Source organism: Diplotaxodon limnothrissa, linkage group LG15 (assembly GCF_057381915.1).
Source record: "Diplotaxodon limnothrissa isolate DT_005_m linkage group LG15, D_limnothrissa_male_GT1.1, whole genome shotgun sequence".
NCBI lineage: Eukaryota > Metazoa > Chordata > Actinopteri > Cichliformes > Cichlidae > Diplotaxodon > Diplotaxodon limnothrissa.
Window position 1 is genome coordinate 24703031 of NC_140610.1, and position 15440 is coordinate 24718470.

The 15440-nt window shown below is 39.3% G+C and overlaps 1 protein-coding gene across 1 annotated transcript in view; it reads right to left on the minus strand.

Annotated features, from left to right (window-relative positions):
* xrn2 (5'-3' exoribonuclease 2) overlaps nt 1–15440 on the minus strand; it is a 45308-nt gene that overhangs the window by 14902 nt on the left and 14966 nt on the right. The window contains exons 19-28 of the mRNA XM_085372289.1: nt 11598–11705; nt 10817–10906; nt 10631–10703; nt 10170–10253; nt 9539–9636; nt 7456–7535; nt 7270–7326; nt 5861–5929; nt 3594–3722; nt 699–817 (exon numbers count right to left, since the gene is read on the minus strand). Of these exons, the coding sequence (XP_085228415.1) occupies nt 699–817; nt 3594–3722; nt 5861–5929; nt 7270–7326; nt 7456–7535; nt 9539–9636; nt 10170–10253; nt 10631–10703; nt 10817–10906; nt 11598–11705 (907 nt within the window). The remainder of the gene's footprint in view (nt 1–698; nt 818–3593; nt 3723–5860; nt 5930–7269; nt 7327–7455; nt 7536–9538; nt 9637–10169; nt 10254–10630; nt 10704–10816; nt 10907–11597; nt 11706–15440) is intronic.

Sequence of the window (15440 nt, forward strand, 5' to 3'; positions counted from 1 at the left end):
AAATTAATGGTAACAGGATAGGACAGGACGAAGCAGAAGTGCTGGACTATGAAACAGCATGTCCCCAATCCATGAACACGTTAAGAGTCTTGAGTGTAATGCATCTCACACTGTGTTTTACTTAAAAGAGGACTCTTACTGCAGGACTGGCTCTTTCGTCTGCCTACACAGTTGCTTTTTTGAGGCCTTGGATTGTTAAATTATAAAATGAGAGTCTATTTGGCTCCCCGGTATGGAATAAATTTTAATTAAACGTTCATCTATAATTTTATTTGCTTTTATATTGATGCAAACAGCCTTAAATACATCATTCTGAATCAAACTGAATTTTGTGAACTATTTATGAATCAGAAATGTTCCATCTTCATATTGAGGATATTTTTTTTTTAAGATAGTGGCCATTCGAGGGGGCTTTAAAGATGATTCAGGGGGCTTAAGGTTAGGGCTGCGGTTTTCAAACTTGTGAGGCTTTGACAAAAACTGTGAGACAAAGTTAAATGGATGTTTGCTGGTGGGGTTGCTAATGCGCCAACCCTTGTTTCTGTAAAATTCATTGTGGATTCTTTTTTTTATTGTTAAAGACCACTAAAAAAAATCTTTACTGGTTTCTGAACAAAGAAAAATGTTCGGTTAAACACTGAGTAGGGCAAAAATAAGGCCTTGCATTACATCAGTGTGTGTTTGTGTGTGTGTCTTACGTTGAAAAGACTGGTGGCCACCGCTGTGTGAAGGTCGGTAGCCTCCTTGGTTGTAGCTGCTTGGCGGTGGAGTGCTGCTGTATTGTCCTCCACCTTGTTGGCTTCTGTTCAGATTGTGGCTGAAGAGAGAAGAAGAAGCTATGATGTTAAAAACTAATTTAGAAATAAAGAAAGTTCCATTGTAACCTTTACACACACCCGGTATTAACCCTAATGTCTGGGCAGTGTCTGGAGACTGAAGTGGGTAAAAATGGTCTGAATATGCTGAATATAAAACAAAGGAAGAAGATTGCTGGTTTCAGCTTTTTAGTCTTAGCATTACTCATCAATTATGTTTGATAACACTGTTTTTTTATTTAAATGCAGGATAGAAGATAGAAGAGAAGAGCAAATGCCAGAGTAACATTGAATTACTTTTAAACTTTCCACCCTACCTGGGCACACTTTTCATAGTACCAGGTTGGATCCCCTTTTGCTGTCAGAACCATCTTAGTTCTTTGTGGCACAGATTCAACAAGGTGCTGAAAACGTTGCTCAGAGGTTTTGGTCCATATTAAAATGACAGCATCGAACAGTTACTGAACATCTGTCGGCTGCACATCCATGATATCAATCTGCTGTTCCAACGCATCCCAAAGGTGCTCTATCGACCTGAGATCTGGTGACCGATTCATTCATCTGGTCATAAAGGGATGAACATGCTGAGCAACAACACAGATTCAGGCTGGGCATTTAAATGCTTTTGTACTAAGGGGCCCGGCTTTGCTGTACCAATAAATTCCTTATACCATTACACCAGCAGCAGTCTGCCCTGTTGATACCAGGCAGGATGGACCCATGCTTTCATGCTGTTTATGCCAAATTCTGATGTCCCTATCTGAATGTGGCAGGAGAAATCGAGACTCATCAGACCAGGCAACTTTCCCCCCCCCCCCCAGTTTTCTGTTGTCCAGTTTTGATGAGTCAGTGTGACAGTTGTGGCATTTGGTGAGGTTGTTGTTGTATTTTGCAAACATACTGTTCCTTTAACTGTTTAAAAAAGAAAATGAGTTGACTGATCAATTAATCAATAAGGCAATGTAGAATCAGGCACATGCCATCACTTCATACTGTAATAAGCTGATACCTTAAAACCCTGAAAATGATTCAGGAATCATCCCCAATGTTGGAGGGGGAACAATTTCAGGATCACAGGAAAAAGGAAAACACAAGGAAGCATGAAAGGCATTAAAAGCAGGATTGACTGATTGATTGACTGGTTGATAGCTGGATGGACAATGTCGTCTCATGGTGGTAAAATTATCTTTACTCCCTGCACATCCACAAAAAGGCAAAAAACAAACCAAACCAAAGCACTTAACACATAAGGGTTAAATGATTCAGTGAGCTATTCTGCCCAGCCTTTTTCCACACAAGAGCCTGTGTCCTACCAGAAATGTCATATGACCTCTGGCCTCTTCCTAAACTGAACACACACCCATAACTGCACAATTTAAAAATCAAAGCAATAAAAAAAAAATTCATTTCCTTCAGGTTTTCCTGCTCGCCATCCTGTGAGCACCTGCCCGTGTGGTGCCATCAAGGCACATAACGGCCTGAATCACTGAATTAACGACTTACTTTAGCAGGGGGAAAAAAAAAAGGGGGGGGGGGAAGGAATATATTATGTTTCTTCAAATCTGTGCATAATTAATTCCCACAGTCGGGCCGTGCCAGATGTTCAATTATTCACATTTCCTTAATGATAATATCAATGTGTGGAGAAGAGAGCTTAGATCATAATCAAGGATGGCTGGTTAATGGGGGCCACTGTGGGGGGGAGGCAGTAAACATTTAAATACATCTTTGTTTTTAAAAATACTTAAAACTACTGTACTGAGTCACGGCAGACAGACTTGGATGCTTTAAAATGATCTCATCACACAGAGCGAGGAGCTTCAGAGACAGGTGTATTTACCGAAGTTGATCAAACCACCGATGACCCATGAAAAAAGTTTCAGGATGCAAAGTTCTATTAAAAAGGCATCACTGTTTGCTGTTCAAAATAAAAGCATGGAAAAATACTCTGTAACAGAGATATGGTTATGCACTGCTTGTAAAAAAACAAAACAAAAACCCTGTCATCACAGTATAATACAAAACCTGTAACTCCAGCTAAACCATTGCTCTCTCCTCATCTCTCCTGACCCATTTTTCTCCAATTTGCTTTTTGCTAATGTCCTCATCAGTGCTGGGAGAATTCAGGCTCATTCAGGTCGCACAGACAGTCCAGCTCCAGGTTTGCTGTGTCTCTCAGCACAGTCTCAAAAGTGGGAAGGAAATATCAGGAGAGCAGGACTATATCTTGCTCGTCTCTGTACGGAGGAACAGGAAGAGCCCTGCAACATGGCGGCCAGGAACAGACTCCCTGAGGGTAGCATAACGGACAGGTCCACCACTACTGCCCCATTCTCTTTGTAAATGAGAGCAAGTTCACAATGAACACACGTAACACGTGTGAAAAAGCCGGGAGATGCCATTGTGAACATTATACCAGCCGCAACATCCCCCAGAATGACCAGTTTGGCAGTGGGTCTGTGGTCTGGGGAGATGTATCCTTGGAGTGTAGAGGGCCTCCATTATCCTGACTGAGATTCTCATCATATATGAATAAGGAATGCAGCACTGTACAACTGTTGTCCTCACACCTACCGATTTCTGGACTAACCGGGGCCTGTTAGGAAGTGTGAACAAACGACCCAACAGCAGTCCTGATTTGCCTGACTGAGGTGAATGCGAGAATGGAAAGAGTCTGAACCATTTTCACTCGAAATTCAGGAAAACAGGAATGTTCTACTTTTTTTTTTTTTACTGGTTTTAACATTGATTATATTAAAAATGTAAATATGAACATACCCCAGAGCCCTGAAGCCAGACTGGTCCAGGTGAGCCTGCTGCCTGTTTGGGTTGAAACCCAGCTGAGGCCTCCAAGATTGCCCATTGCCTCTCACCCAGTCCTCGGGTTTCAGAACCTTACTGGGAATCCTGAAAGACAGTATTATGATGTGAAAAAGGTTTCCTTTTATTGACATATATGAGAGGGGGAAGGGTGCCATCGTGTTTACCTGAAACCCTCAAATCTATCAGTGACGCCTTTTTAGAAAAAAAATAATAATCCAGGTCTCAACACCACTGAAATACTGCCAGTGAATTGTAGGAGGACTCGTATTTGATGAAGGTCTTGTATTTTTACCCACAAACTTTGTGATTGTGATCTTAGTGCAGTTCTGTATTTTCCAGAAACATAAAAACCAATTTTTTTTCTCCTTTACTCCACCTGAGTTTACCGCCTCTGTCACAGCTGAAAATACACTTTTTTACTGCTCTTGTTGACAAAAGTGGATGAATCTGTGTCTGTGACACAGTGTTGCTCTCTCATTTTCACAGTTTCAAGTCATGCCGGAGAACTTCAGAAGTGGAGGATTTAGTCTGCAAAGGTTTTTTTTTTTTTTTACTTTTTAAAACAGCCTCTGTGTTCTTCCTGACTCTGACTTCCTGCATCACTCTGGTATACGCTGATTGAGCAAGATCAGCTCCGGTGCCCAGTGTCAAAGGTCTCAAAGCACTTGCACAGTCGAGTCCTGCAACATCATTGTGTCTTTTCTCCATCGTTTTCTGCAGTGTTAACATCTGCCCGCTTTCTTCCAGGAGCTTCCTTTAATATGAAGACACTGACTAGGCCAATTCTGTACTGAATAAGCCTTGAAACTGGGGATTCACATCATAAACCCAACTTGGAAGTTTTTTTTTACGGTTATATATTAACTGGTCAAGAAGGCTCACCAGCGCCTCTTCTTCTTGAGGACTCTGAGGAAGAACCACCTGTCCTCAGACATCCTGGTGAACTTCTATCGCTGCACCATCGAGAGCATCCTGACCAACTGTATAACAGTCTGGTACGGGAACTGCTCTGCCTCGGACCGGAAGGCATTGCAGAGGGTCGTGAAAACTGCCCAGCGCATCGCCGGAGCACCACTTCCTGCCATAAAAGACATCTACAGGAAGCGGTGTCTGAAAAGGGCTGGGAAAATCATCAGAGACCCCAGTCACCCATCACATGGACTCTTCACCCTCCTGCCCTCTGGGAGGCGCTACAGGAGCCTCCGGACTAAGACCACCAGGTACCGGAACAGCTTCTTCCCCACAGCTGTCAGACTCCTGAACTCTGCCTCCTGACATCTGACCCACGTTAAACTCATGGACTGAACATACACACACCCACACACACAATGGACAACTGTACCCTCAAACACACAATAATAACATGGAGTGAACCACCACTCACAACCACTAGCACTTTATATAGCCTCTGTAGAAATTATCCACACCCTCACTTACCTTAACTGCACTACTGTATAGCTCTGTAATAATCATTCTGTACATACGATAATTTTTAACCCTACAACTGTTTACAACTTGCATAGTTCCCATTTCTGTATAGCTGTATATCTCAGATTCCTGTAAAGTTATTTATTTCATATTCTGTATAGTTTTTCATATTTATATCCTGTCCATATCCTGTACATAGCTTGTACTCACTACAGCCTGTACATACTTATAGTTATAGAATATTCACAACATACTTCATACCGTGTACATTATAACATACCATAATAGACCCATTTCTGTAATATACTTACATATCTATATTATTGCTAATATATATTGTAATATATCTATATCACTAAGCACTTCTGGATGGATGCAAACTGCATTTCGTTGCCCTGTACCTGTGCATGTGCAATGACAATAAAGTTGAATTCTAATTCTAATTCTAATTCTAACGGTGCTCTGAAATCTTTTTTCCATAGACTCCAATAGAACTAACTGCCTTTCTGCAAACAGAGCCACAACATGTTGTAACGATTTATATAATTTCTAGGAACAAACGGACCTAAAGGATGCTGAGAGCCTGAGACAAATCAGACATTCACAACCTATTGAGAAATGAATCAACGCGTACTTGGTCTTTTCATGGAATTGTTACAATAAGAAAAATATATGAATGCTGTATTCTTTAGGAATTACAAGGGCAAATGAAAAAACTATTTCTGCACCTGAAATGAATAAAGCCTTTAATGTTCAACCAGGAATTCATGAGATAAATGCAGAAAAATCCTCACTTTGCTCCAGGCAGGAGGACCGCCTTGAACACAAAGCCATCTGGATACTGGGGATCCTTGAACTTCACTCTGGAAAGAAAATGAAAATCATTTGCAACTGACCACAACAAGAGTTCCATTAGCTCATACTTTAAAGCAAGAATTTCAGAGAAGCAAAATAAATCTGCGCCTCAACACAGAGATCCTGAGACCATGATGGTTCAAATGTTGTCATTTTCTTCTTAACCTCCTTCGCTCAGTCATTTTCAACACGTGCCCAAATGTCTTTTCATCCTTGAAGAATGGCTCATATTACAGTAATGAAAGGGGGGATGGTGCGTACACAGCTCAAAACTATGTGCTGTCAAACAGCTTTGAGCACCAATGGAAACATGACGACGTCAGTGAAGCTTGTAATAAAAGCGATAAGAAAAAAAAAGACTAATCTGGGATGGTCTGTCATAACGTCCATCAGAATCAGCTTTTTTAGCTTATTTTTGGAAGTGGATGCAACAGTTTGTCATGTTTTTTTGTGCGACATCTGTGTTAAAGTTGGGATTCAACTCAAAACAGATTTTTAAAAAATAAAATATTTTCTCATCTAAATTTTTCAGGTCATCCAATTTGGGCTACTTGTAGACAACAGATATCAACTCTTGTTTCCAAAAGATTTCACCACTGCTGATGAGAATCTGGCCTCCAACTTTGACTCCAAATGGCAGTTTTCAGTGGACGAGTCAGTGGTGTTGAAGCCCAAAGGAAATGCATAAGGTCAGAAAGTCAGCAGTGAGACCAGGACCTTCCTTTTTACGTATCAGATTTATCAGGGATGCCCAATTCCAATGCATTGTAATAGACAAATATTTGCTCTATTCCTATGCTGCACATGTTTACTCCATTTGTCTCAATATGACTTCCCTTTTTTCAGTAAAACTTAATTAAAGGGTTGTGGCTTTGATACCATAAAGATCAGCATGCACTGCAGATGCAGAATTGGACTTTCAGAGAGGGAAGTGGAGAAAAGAAAGAAAAATAAAAACAGCAGGAATGTCTGATACAGTCCAGAAGGGCACAAGCAGACAAGCCTGAAGCGGACATCAGCCAAATTCAAATCAGGGAAGGTTTTTGCTTTTTATAAGTATAGTTGTGGAATTTTTATACAAAGGGATTAAACAGGAAAAAAAACGACATGACCATGAATAATTAAAGACACCTCATGTGTGAACTTTCACCAAGAAATATGTAAAAAAAAAAATTACACAAATCTGAACATTTTACTGCAATTGTAAAGGCGTTTCCTGTTCTTTGTTCACCTCCAGCCATACTTGACATCATCGTCATTGTTGGTGGAATTTTAAGTTAAATCCAATGAGTCTTCCCAACATGTACAGTAAATATCAATGCTACAAAAAATGTTTGTGTTGACTTACCCGATTGCAGTGTTCTGTGAAATATCTCGCAGCATTGGAACAGGCGACCTCACCGTACTGCAGGATAACCACAAACAAATACATGAGGCAGATGTCACATTTACCCAGCTCGTCTTCCGTTGGCTTAGAGCGGTGGCAACATGGCACAAGAGGCAGAGAAATGAGAATAAAGTCGGTGTTCCTTACTTATCTGGTAGAATAGGGTCGTCATCGAGATTTAGTCTACCTTGGATTCCATGGCACAGCTCTGCAGGGATCTCAGTGTCCTGATGGAGATAAAGCTGCAGTTTGTATCCACAAACAAATGATGGTTTAATGCAGCAACACTCTATTATTATGCTTCCTCTGATCTTCTTAGGTCATGGACATAAAAGAAGAAAAAAAAAACTAAACCATCTAAAGCGCAGACAATTACTTCAAGTTGTGTTTGTCCTGCTAGCAAAAATTCTATAGCATCTTTTTAAAGAAGTTGTTTTAAAATACCATCATCTAGAAAATATTTGAGCTCCAAATAAATTCTTGAGGGTAAATATCTGGTACTATGACTCTGTGAATACATTACACATATTCTAAACTAGTGTCACCTGCCTTGTATATGAGCAGCAGCAAATAAAACGTCAGTCCTCTACCTGAAAAACTGCTTTCTACGGGTCTCCAAATCTGCCGTTAGAGATCACACATCCAAATATCCACATTCTATGTTGACTTGAGTCCACACTCAAAGCCATAGTACCAGAAATTTACCCTAAAAATGTGAAGGACCTACTTCAAGTAGTTTTATAGATAATGGAATTTTAAAATGGACCCTCAAAAAAAAAAAAAAAAAAAAAGAAAAAGAAAAAAAAAAAGGAATTTTTGTGGCCAAAACTGTGATGGTCAGGTGGGAAGATTTTTCCTTTTAAACTGCATGTCTGCACAGGAGGTTTTTGTCAAATGTTTTTCATCTCATCCTCATCTGACAGTTTTATTTATTTATCAAATCTGTACCTGTCGTCTAGACGGGCTACGTAAAAGTTCAAGTTCATGTAACTGCAGGAGAAGAGGGTCCTCTGAGGTGAAGGCTTTTCTCTCGTGGAACGCAGCGATAAATAAAACCTGCATTATTCTTTCAGTCAGACTGCGAGGCCTCTGAAACTCTGAATCCTCTAGATGAACTAATTTTCCTTCGCATCAAATTCATTTCATCGCTGAAAGCAAAGCACACAGAAGCTTGCTTGACTGTTCAGATGCACTCATTAAGAAGTATTTACCCAGCAAGTCTACGCATCGATTGCTTCGGTTTGCAAATGCATAATCAGTGAGACTAAACTCAAAGCGGGCGACACCTGCACAGCTTCAACGCACATCTGCAGCACAGTGACGCGGCAGCATATCAAAGTTTGAGTCGCAGAAGAAGAAGACTGTTATTACAGACGCAAACCAGCTGACTCTGTGTGTGTTCCTGTCTAGCTATCTTTGTGAGGACCGAAATCTGCAAAAAAAAGTTTCATTTAGTTGACTTTCATAGAAGTTTTTATTGCACGGTCCTAGGGGCCGTGAAATTGCTGTTGAACTTATCTGCTCCTCTTCCTCCATGGTCCTCTTCGCATATACTGTATCTGATCCCTGTGACTGACACACTCACCCGTCCTCACAAGTTTAAAGGCCTCTTTGAGGCTCAAAATGTGGTTTTAGTGTCAGAGTTACAATTGGGTTATGGTTAGGTTTAGGGTTAGGCATTCATTTTCATTTTTAATGGTTAGGGTAAGGGGCTAGGAAAACCATTATGTCAATGAAGGTCCTCACTAAGATAGCTGAACAGGGTTGTGTGTGTGTGTGTCACGATAACACTGAGCTAAGAGTTTCCTTTGAATTGAAGTTAAAGTTAAGGTTTTTTATTAATTTATTTTATTTAACTTTTCATTTATTTACTGACACATTTTCACTGCATTATTTGTTCACGTTTCCTCTTTTATTATAATTATGTCTCTATTCTTTCACATTACCTGCCTTTATGTTTAGCTTTCATTTATTTATTTTTTTTAGCTCCAGTGTTTCTGTATGATGTCTGGGTGTCTATATCCATGTATAGGTCATGCTGCAGGGATGGAGGGGTGATGAGAGGGTGTAGTCAAGGAGATGCATGTGTGTATTTTTGTTTATTTTCCGTTTTTAATGTGTACAGCACTTTGAGTTGAATCTTTATTGTATGAAAAGAGGTAAATAAATAAAGTTTTGATTGATTGATTTGACTGAAGTGAATGCTTACTGACGGCGTCGGGTTTCTTACCTCGTTAGATTCTGTGCGATACAGTTCATGGATGAAGTCAAAGAGTGGGTGAGACTTCCCCAGAAACAACACGTCACTTCCCAGGCTGTTTCTCCTCTCTGAAACAGAGCACAGAAAGCAGGTGTGGTCAGAAAGGAGAGAAAAAACAAGTGTTCACAAACTGCTACCCTGCTCACACAGGTCTGAGTGTAAACGGGAGAGAAGCCCATGATTAGAAAACAGAAAAATAAAGAGATAAATGACCACATTTATGTCAGAACAATGATAAGAAAGGTGAATATGGGTTCTACTGCAAACTGTACGTTGTGGGGATGATGACTGAAAAAAATAATATCTGCATATATATGCAAATACATAAAACGCACCTGTCTGACTATAACACAGTTCTTTAGACCCTTTAACCCTTTATCCAAACATGGAGAGGAGCAGAGATGGCAGCACTGCAACCCTTTAACATTTTGACACTACAGCCAACCCCAGCTATTGGAGTGCTTTGTTACTGCATTATGGTGATAATGTCAGAATTACAAACATAAAGTGAGTTTTACATCAAACACCTTTATCACAGAAGGTAAAGTTCACCGAAAGAGAAATCCAGATGTTACATTTGATACAATGGGCTTTTACTCACTTTCCTCAGGAGTGAGGTCGGGGTAAACATCAGCCAAAGCCGCCCTCAGCCGACGTTCATCCACAAAAGGCAACAAGGCAACACCTATGAAAGTAGCACCATGATATAAAACAAGTGCACTTACAGTAATAAATAGTGTAATCATGTAATAGTACAGTATTACATTCTCTAAATCTGTTTTTAATGTGTACTCAGGTTATATCTTCTCCTTTTTAAAACTTTTATTCTGAAGTCAAAGCCTCTATATTCCCGCACTGAAACATTTTTTAAGTTTCTGCTGTTTGCACAGGGAATTTGAGCCCTTCATACCAAAATGAGCCGCATAGTTAATATCAAATAAAAAAGTGTGTCGAATGAAACGTTGGCTTAAAAATATATTTCCATTTATTAACAATAAAGATTAAACAAAAACAGCTGTAATAAATCTCTCTGTCCACATTATTTAAATGTCACAGACTCACCCTGCCAGGCGTATTTCTTGCCGTTTAGATCAATGGCAAAGTCATCGGGGTAAAAGTCGATGATCGAGGAATCCTGCATCAAAGGAAGCGATTTAGTAAAACTCAAAAAGACACTGACACAACTACCACAACTAAAAAGATCAGAGAGCAGCAATACTGCTGAGCCGTTTCATGCCTGAAACTTACCGGACTGCTCATGAGGTTCCTCCATGTTGGTGGCAGGAAGTTACCGCTGGCGGCAGGAAACACTCCCATCAGCTGCTCCAGTGGCTTGAACTGCACAAAACACCCACCAAACAGTCATGTCTGTTGATTAAACCCTGAAGATCGGACGCTGTAGTGTGCGATGCTGCCGTATGATTCACAGTTGTGCGCTGGTGTGTCTTGCATTGCTTTGACATGATCAGTTGATCAAGTTGGATTTAAGTTTGTTTGTTTTTGCCTTGTCTGTTCCACACAAAGTTCCCGCCAGAGTGAACGTTATATTACATTCAGCAGATGATGAGATAATTGAATTATTCCAGCACTTTCTTAATACGACTTCCTTTTTTTCCACCCTTTTGTTACATCTCCCAACTTTTTTAAGACCTATCAAATTCAAAAGGAACTGGTATTGGTTGTATAATTATAGATTTTCTCAGTTTAAACCTTTGATGTGTTTTCCTTGTTCTACTGTTGTTCATTGTGTTATGTTTTAACTTTCATTTCATAACGCCAGCTTAATACTTAGGGAAGACCAACAGGTCAACTGAGGTGAACTTTTACGGTGTTTTAGTGAATTTCTTTAATAACTTGAGCTGCTATCAGTGGCTTTACAAGCAACAAGCTATAGCAGCCTTTAGTTTAAAGGAACATGACTGATTCAACACACTTTCAGATTTCACTGCAGGAAAAACAACATTTCTCACTGAAAAGTCACAGAGAGAAAGATTGAGAATGAGGAGGAGAGAAATAAATCCATTCTTACTGGTTTGGTGTCCTTCTCAAAGTCTGAGAACATGTCTTTGATGTCTTTGAAGTCAGAGGCGAACGGTGCGTAGTGGAACGGGAAGTACCACTTCCAAGAAGCACAGCCCTGCAAATCAACGAGTAAACAATTCCAATCAACAACTTAGCTCTGAGCTTAAGATCAGTTAATGGGGCCAATGTTTGACTGAAAAAAGAAGCTTGTTGCATATAAAGTAATTAAATGTATGTAATTACATATAAAGTAATTAAGTGTGATGCTGGTGCACACATGGAAGTTATTCACAAATATGAAGAAGGATCCACATCTCACCAGTGGAGTTCTTAGTGGCTTTATCCCTTACCTGGATAATAAATTTGCTTTATGTTCACTTTACAATAATAAAAATACAGGAAAAAATCCAAAAATCAACACATTTCAGTCACTCACATTAGGCATAACTCTCATAAAATCTGGTGACTCATTTTCTGCTCAGTTTAATCATTGGTGTTAGTTTATTGTTGTTCATTCAGCATTAGCTCGTTTGGCACGATATCAACTCAAGCACCCAGATGAGGGGGGAAAAGAAATTAAAAGCAACTTCGAAATGGAAGCAGAAAGCTTTTCTCTGCCCTTTTTCTTTAGCAGCACTAAGCTTAAAATCCAATCTGACCAGTCTAAGGTGGCAGTGCTGACATTTTAAACCTTTCACTGAATCCTCAGGCAGCTTTTGCTTTTTATTCAAACTTTCTACACTTTCAGACATGCCAGATTATTTTTTTTTTAGTTTTTTTTTTTTTTTTGGCTTGATGGTTAAACAACAAGAATGAGGGGGGAAAAAAACTAAAACTAGACTGTAGTTCAAACCATGATGCCTCTGAGGGAAAGAAAATAAATAAATCTCTCCCACACCTGCTGAGAGGCTCTTGCATCTAAAATGTAATCACCTTCCTCTGTTCTGTGTTTCAGAAATGTTTGCTGACAAAGAAGAAAAAAAGCTCTGGGGAAAGAAAAAAAAAAAGTCGTCACCATGCAGTTGGACCACTTATCCTTCCTGAGCAAACATGCCTCGCACCAAAGAACAACCTTCACTTCCCACAATCCACCTTTGAGAAAACGAGGTAAATCCACCAATCCTCGCATCTCAGCCAATCTCAGCTTTAAAGCCCAGCACTCTATTATTAAAGGTGGTCATTCAAATGATAATACGGTCCTTTTACCATGATAAAAGGCAGAGGAGGCTCTGATCGCCACATTCGGACGATCGCACAGATCATTTATGGTAATATGGCAAAATGTTTTGTCTCAAGGACTCGGTTCATTTGTGGCAGAGGCTGGCAGGGTCAAAGATCATGAACTGCAGCAACAAGGGGGGGGGGGAAATTTGAAAAAAAAAAAAAATATATATATATATATATATATATATATATATATATATATATATATATATATATATATATATATATATATATATATATATATATATATATATATATATATATATATATATATATATACACACACACACACATACACTGTCCTGACTCAGAACAGCTGACAACAGGAAGTGAAAGTTGTTACCTCAATATGTTATTAAGTACATGAAGGAGCCACAGATTCAACATACACAGACCTTTCAGTTTAAATATATAAATGGGTGATTTATTCACACTGTGTTCACATTAGTGAGTCAAATAATCAAAAATGCATTAACAAATCTTTTTTTTTTTTTTTTAAATAAACTGAATTTACTGATTTAAAATCCACATGTTGAAAAGAAAACTATTTTATGACATTTCACTAAAATTATTTGGGAGGCACTGAAATATCCACAAAATATCATTTGTTCACTGGTTATTAACATCCACATTGAGCGATGTATGATTTGTTTCTGAAACTGGAAAGCAGACATCTGTAAAAATGTGGGACATTTATTCATGTAACCATTTTAAAATTTGATATTTCATTGGTTCATAATCTGTGCATGTTTAACGACTGCGAGTATGAAAGTACGTCTGAATTGGTTGACTTAGGATCCAGTTACTATCCAGCTGCTCAAGTTTTTTGTTATTTCTTAAACAAAACCCAATAAAAATACTGAAGAAAAATGACAGATGACTTAAGATTACAGTAATATTACCCCAGTGATTGCCAAAGTTTTTAAACAAACATTTTAAATTGATCATCTCCATTTAAAGTTATAAGAACAACAAAACTCGCCCTGTATAATTATCACCACTGATGAGCAACATTAAATCCTTAAAGAGATTTGAAATGTGTCAGGGCTCACCACAAACATTCTGCTTATATTTATTTTTCAATATGCGCTCATTAGATAACTTTCATATGGTTTGTTTTTTGTCACAATGCTGGGAACACTCGGGTCCATCAGCCATGAAATGTAGAGAAATCAGGAAACAGCTCAACCTTCTTTAAACTGAAGAAATAAAGCTCAGTTTCCATTCAGCCTGAAATAAAATAACATTTTTGGACACAGGTTTCTCCCTTCGTTGACTTTTACCCCGACAACTTTGCCCTTCAAAATTGCCTGTCAGTCCTGTAATGCTATAGAGCCCATTAACATCTGCATGCACCGCCGCAAATTACAATAAAAATACTAAAAAGGCAAATCACCAGTGTCAACAAAGCATGAACATTCAAACTGCCATTAGAGAACAGCCTGCTAGTTGGAAAACTGTCATTTGCGGCCATTCGGTTGTAAAGAAATGAATTTTTGGCAGAGGAGACCTTTTCTGTACATCCAACAGATTACTGGAGGAAAAAAAAAATAGTTTTTTGCCCTTATGATGAAAAGCAGAGACAGAACGGGGATAAAATGAGCTCTGTCTTCCCCGATCACTTGGTGAGGTGTGCGTGATCTTAACTCAGTCAGTGGCGAGGAGAAACGTGAATGTGTGGCAGCGAAGAGCAGACACGTCTCCGTCCGTCGAGGGCCCGCTAATGAATTCACTCAGAGCGGCCCCCTGAGACGGGCTTTGGATTGGCGAGCGTGTGGAGTCGACAGAGTGTGCATACGAGGAGAGCACAATCAGCCAGGACAAATCCCCCCCGGCTCAGCGCCCTGGCTCTCCTGGAGAGGGACCCCAGCTGATTATTTCATTTCAACATAAAGATCAATATTTTACAACACTACAATGATTCGTGTATAATCACACTGCAAACAACAGCAGCAGATCTCAGTGTTAGATGAGCACGAGTTTATTTCGTGTAAATAAGTAAAACTAAAATAAAAACATAGTAAATAATAATAAAAGTGAGAGTCATTCATGTCGGAAGGCTTCATCTAAATGCAACGAAACACATATCAGTCCCTGGGTTAATTCACTTGTGAGGAGGATTTATCAGAGGACCTTGTTACCTCAGAGGTGAGTTGTGGGAAGTAAAGTTCGCATTTCTGTGTCAGACATGTTTGTTCAGCAACAGTAAGTGTACCGACTCCTCATTAAGGTTTGGTTTACTTCCTATCAGGTGTGTGGTCAGGCAGGATTAAAGATCAAGCTGTAGCGATCTTTTATTTTCATGTTTTCAATCATCACACAACATTTTTCCTCCGAGTCCTATTCAAATGCAAATCATCTTCAAAAACAACAAGCAAGTGGTTCTGATCTGATTCTACTCATTTCCATATTTTGATTCTTGGACTCTACTAGAGTAGCTTTGCATAATTCACAGTTCAGAATAGTCCTTATTCTTATTGTTCCAATCAGTTTAGCCTCTGACGTTTTAGCTCCCCTCCCTTAAACTAACTTCTTCTCACTGGCTGCTCCGTATAAACAAAAGGTTTGAACCACATTAAGGATATCCTCTCTCTGACTTCACACAAGACCACAAGTAGTTAAAGAA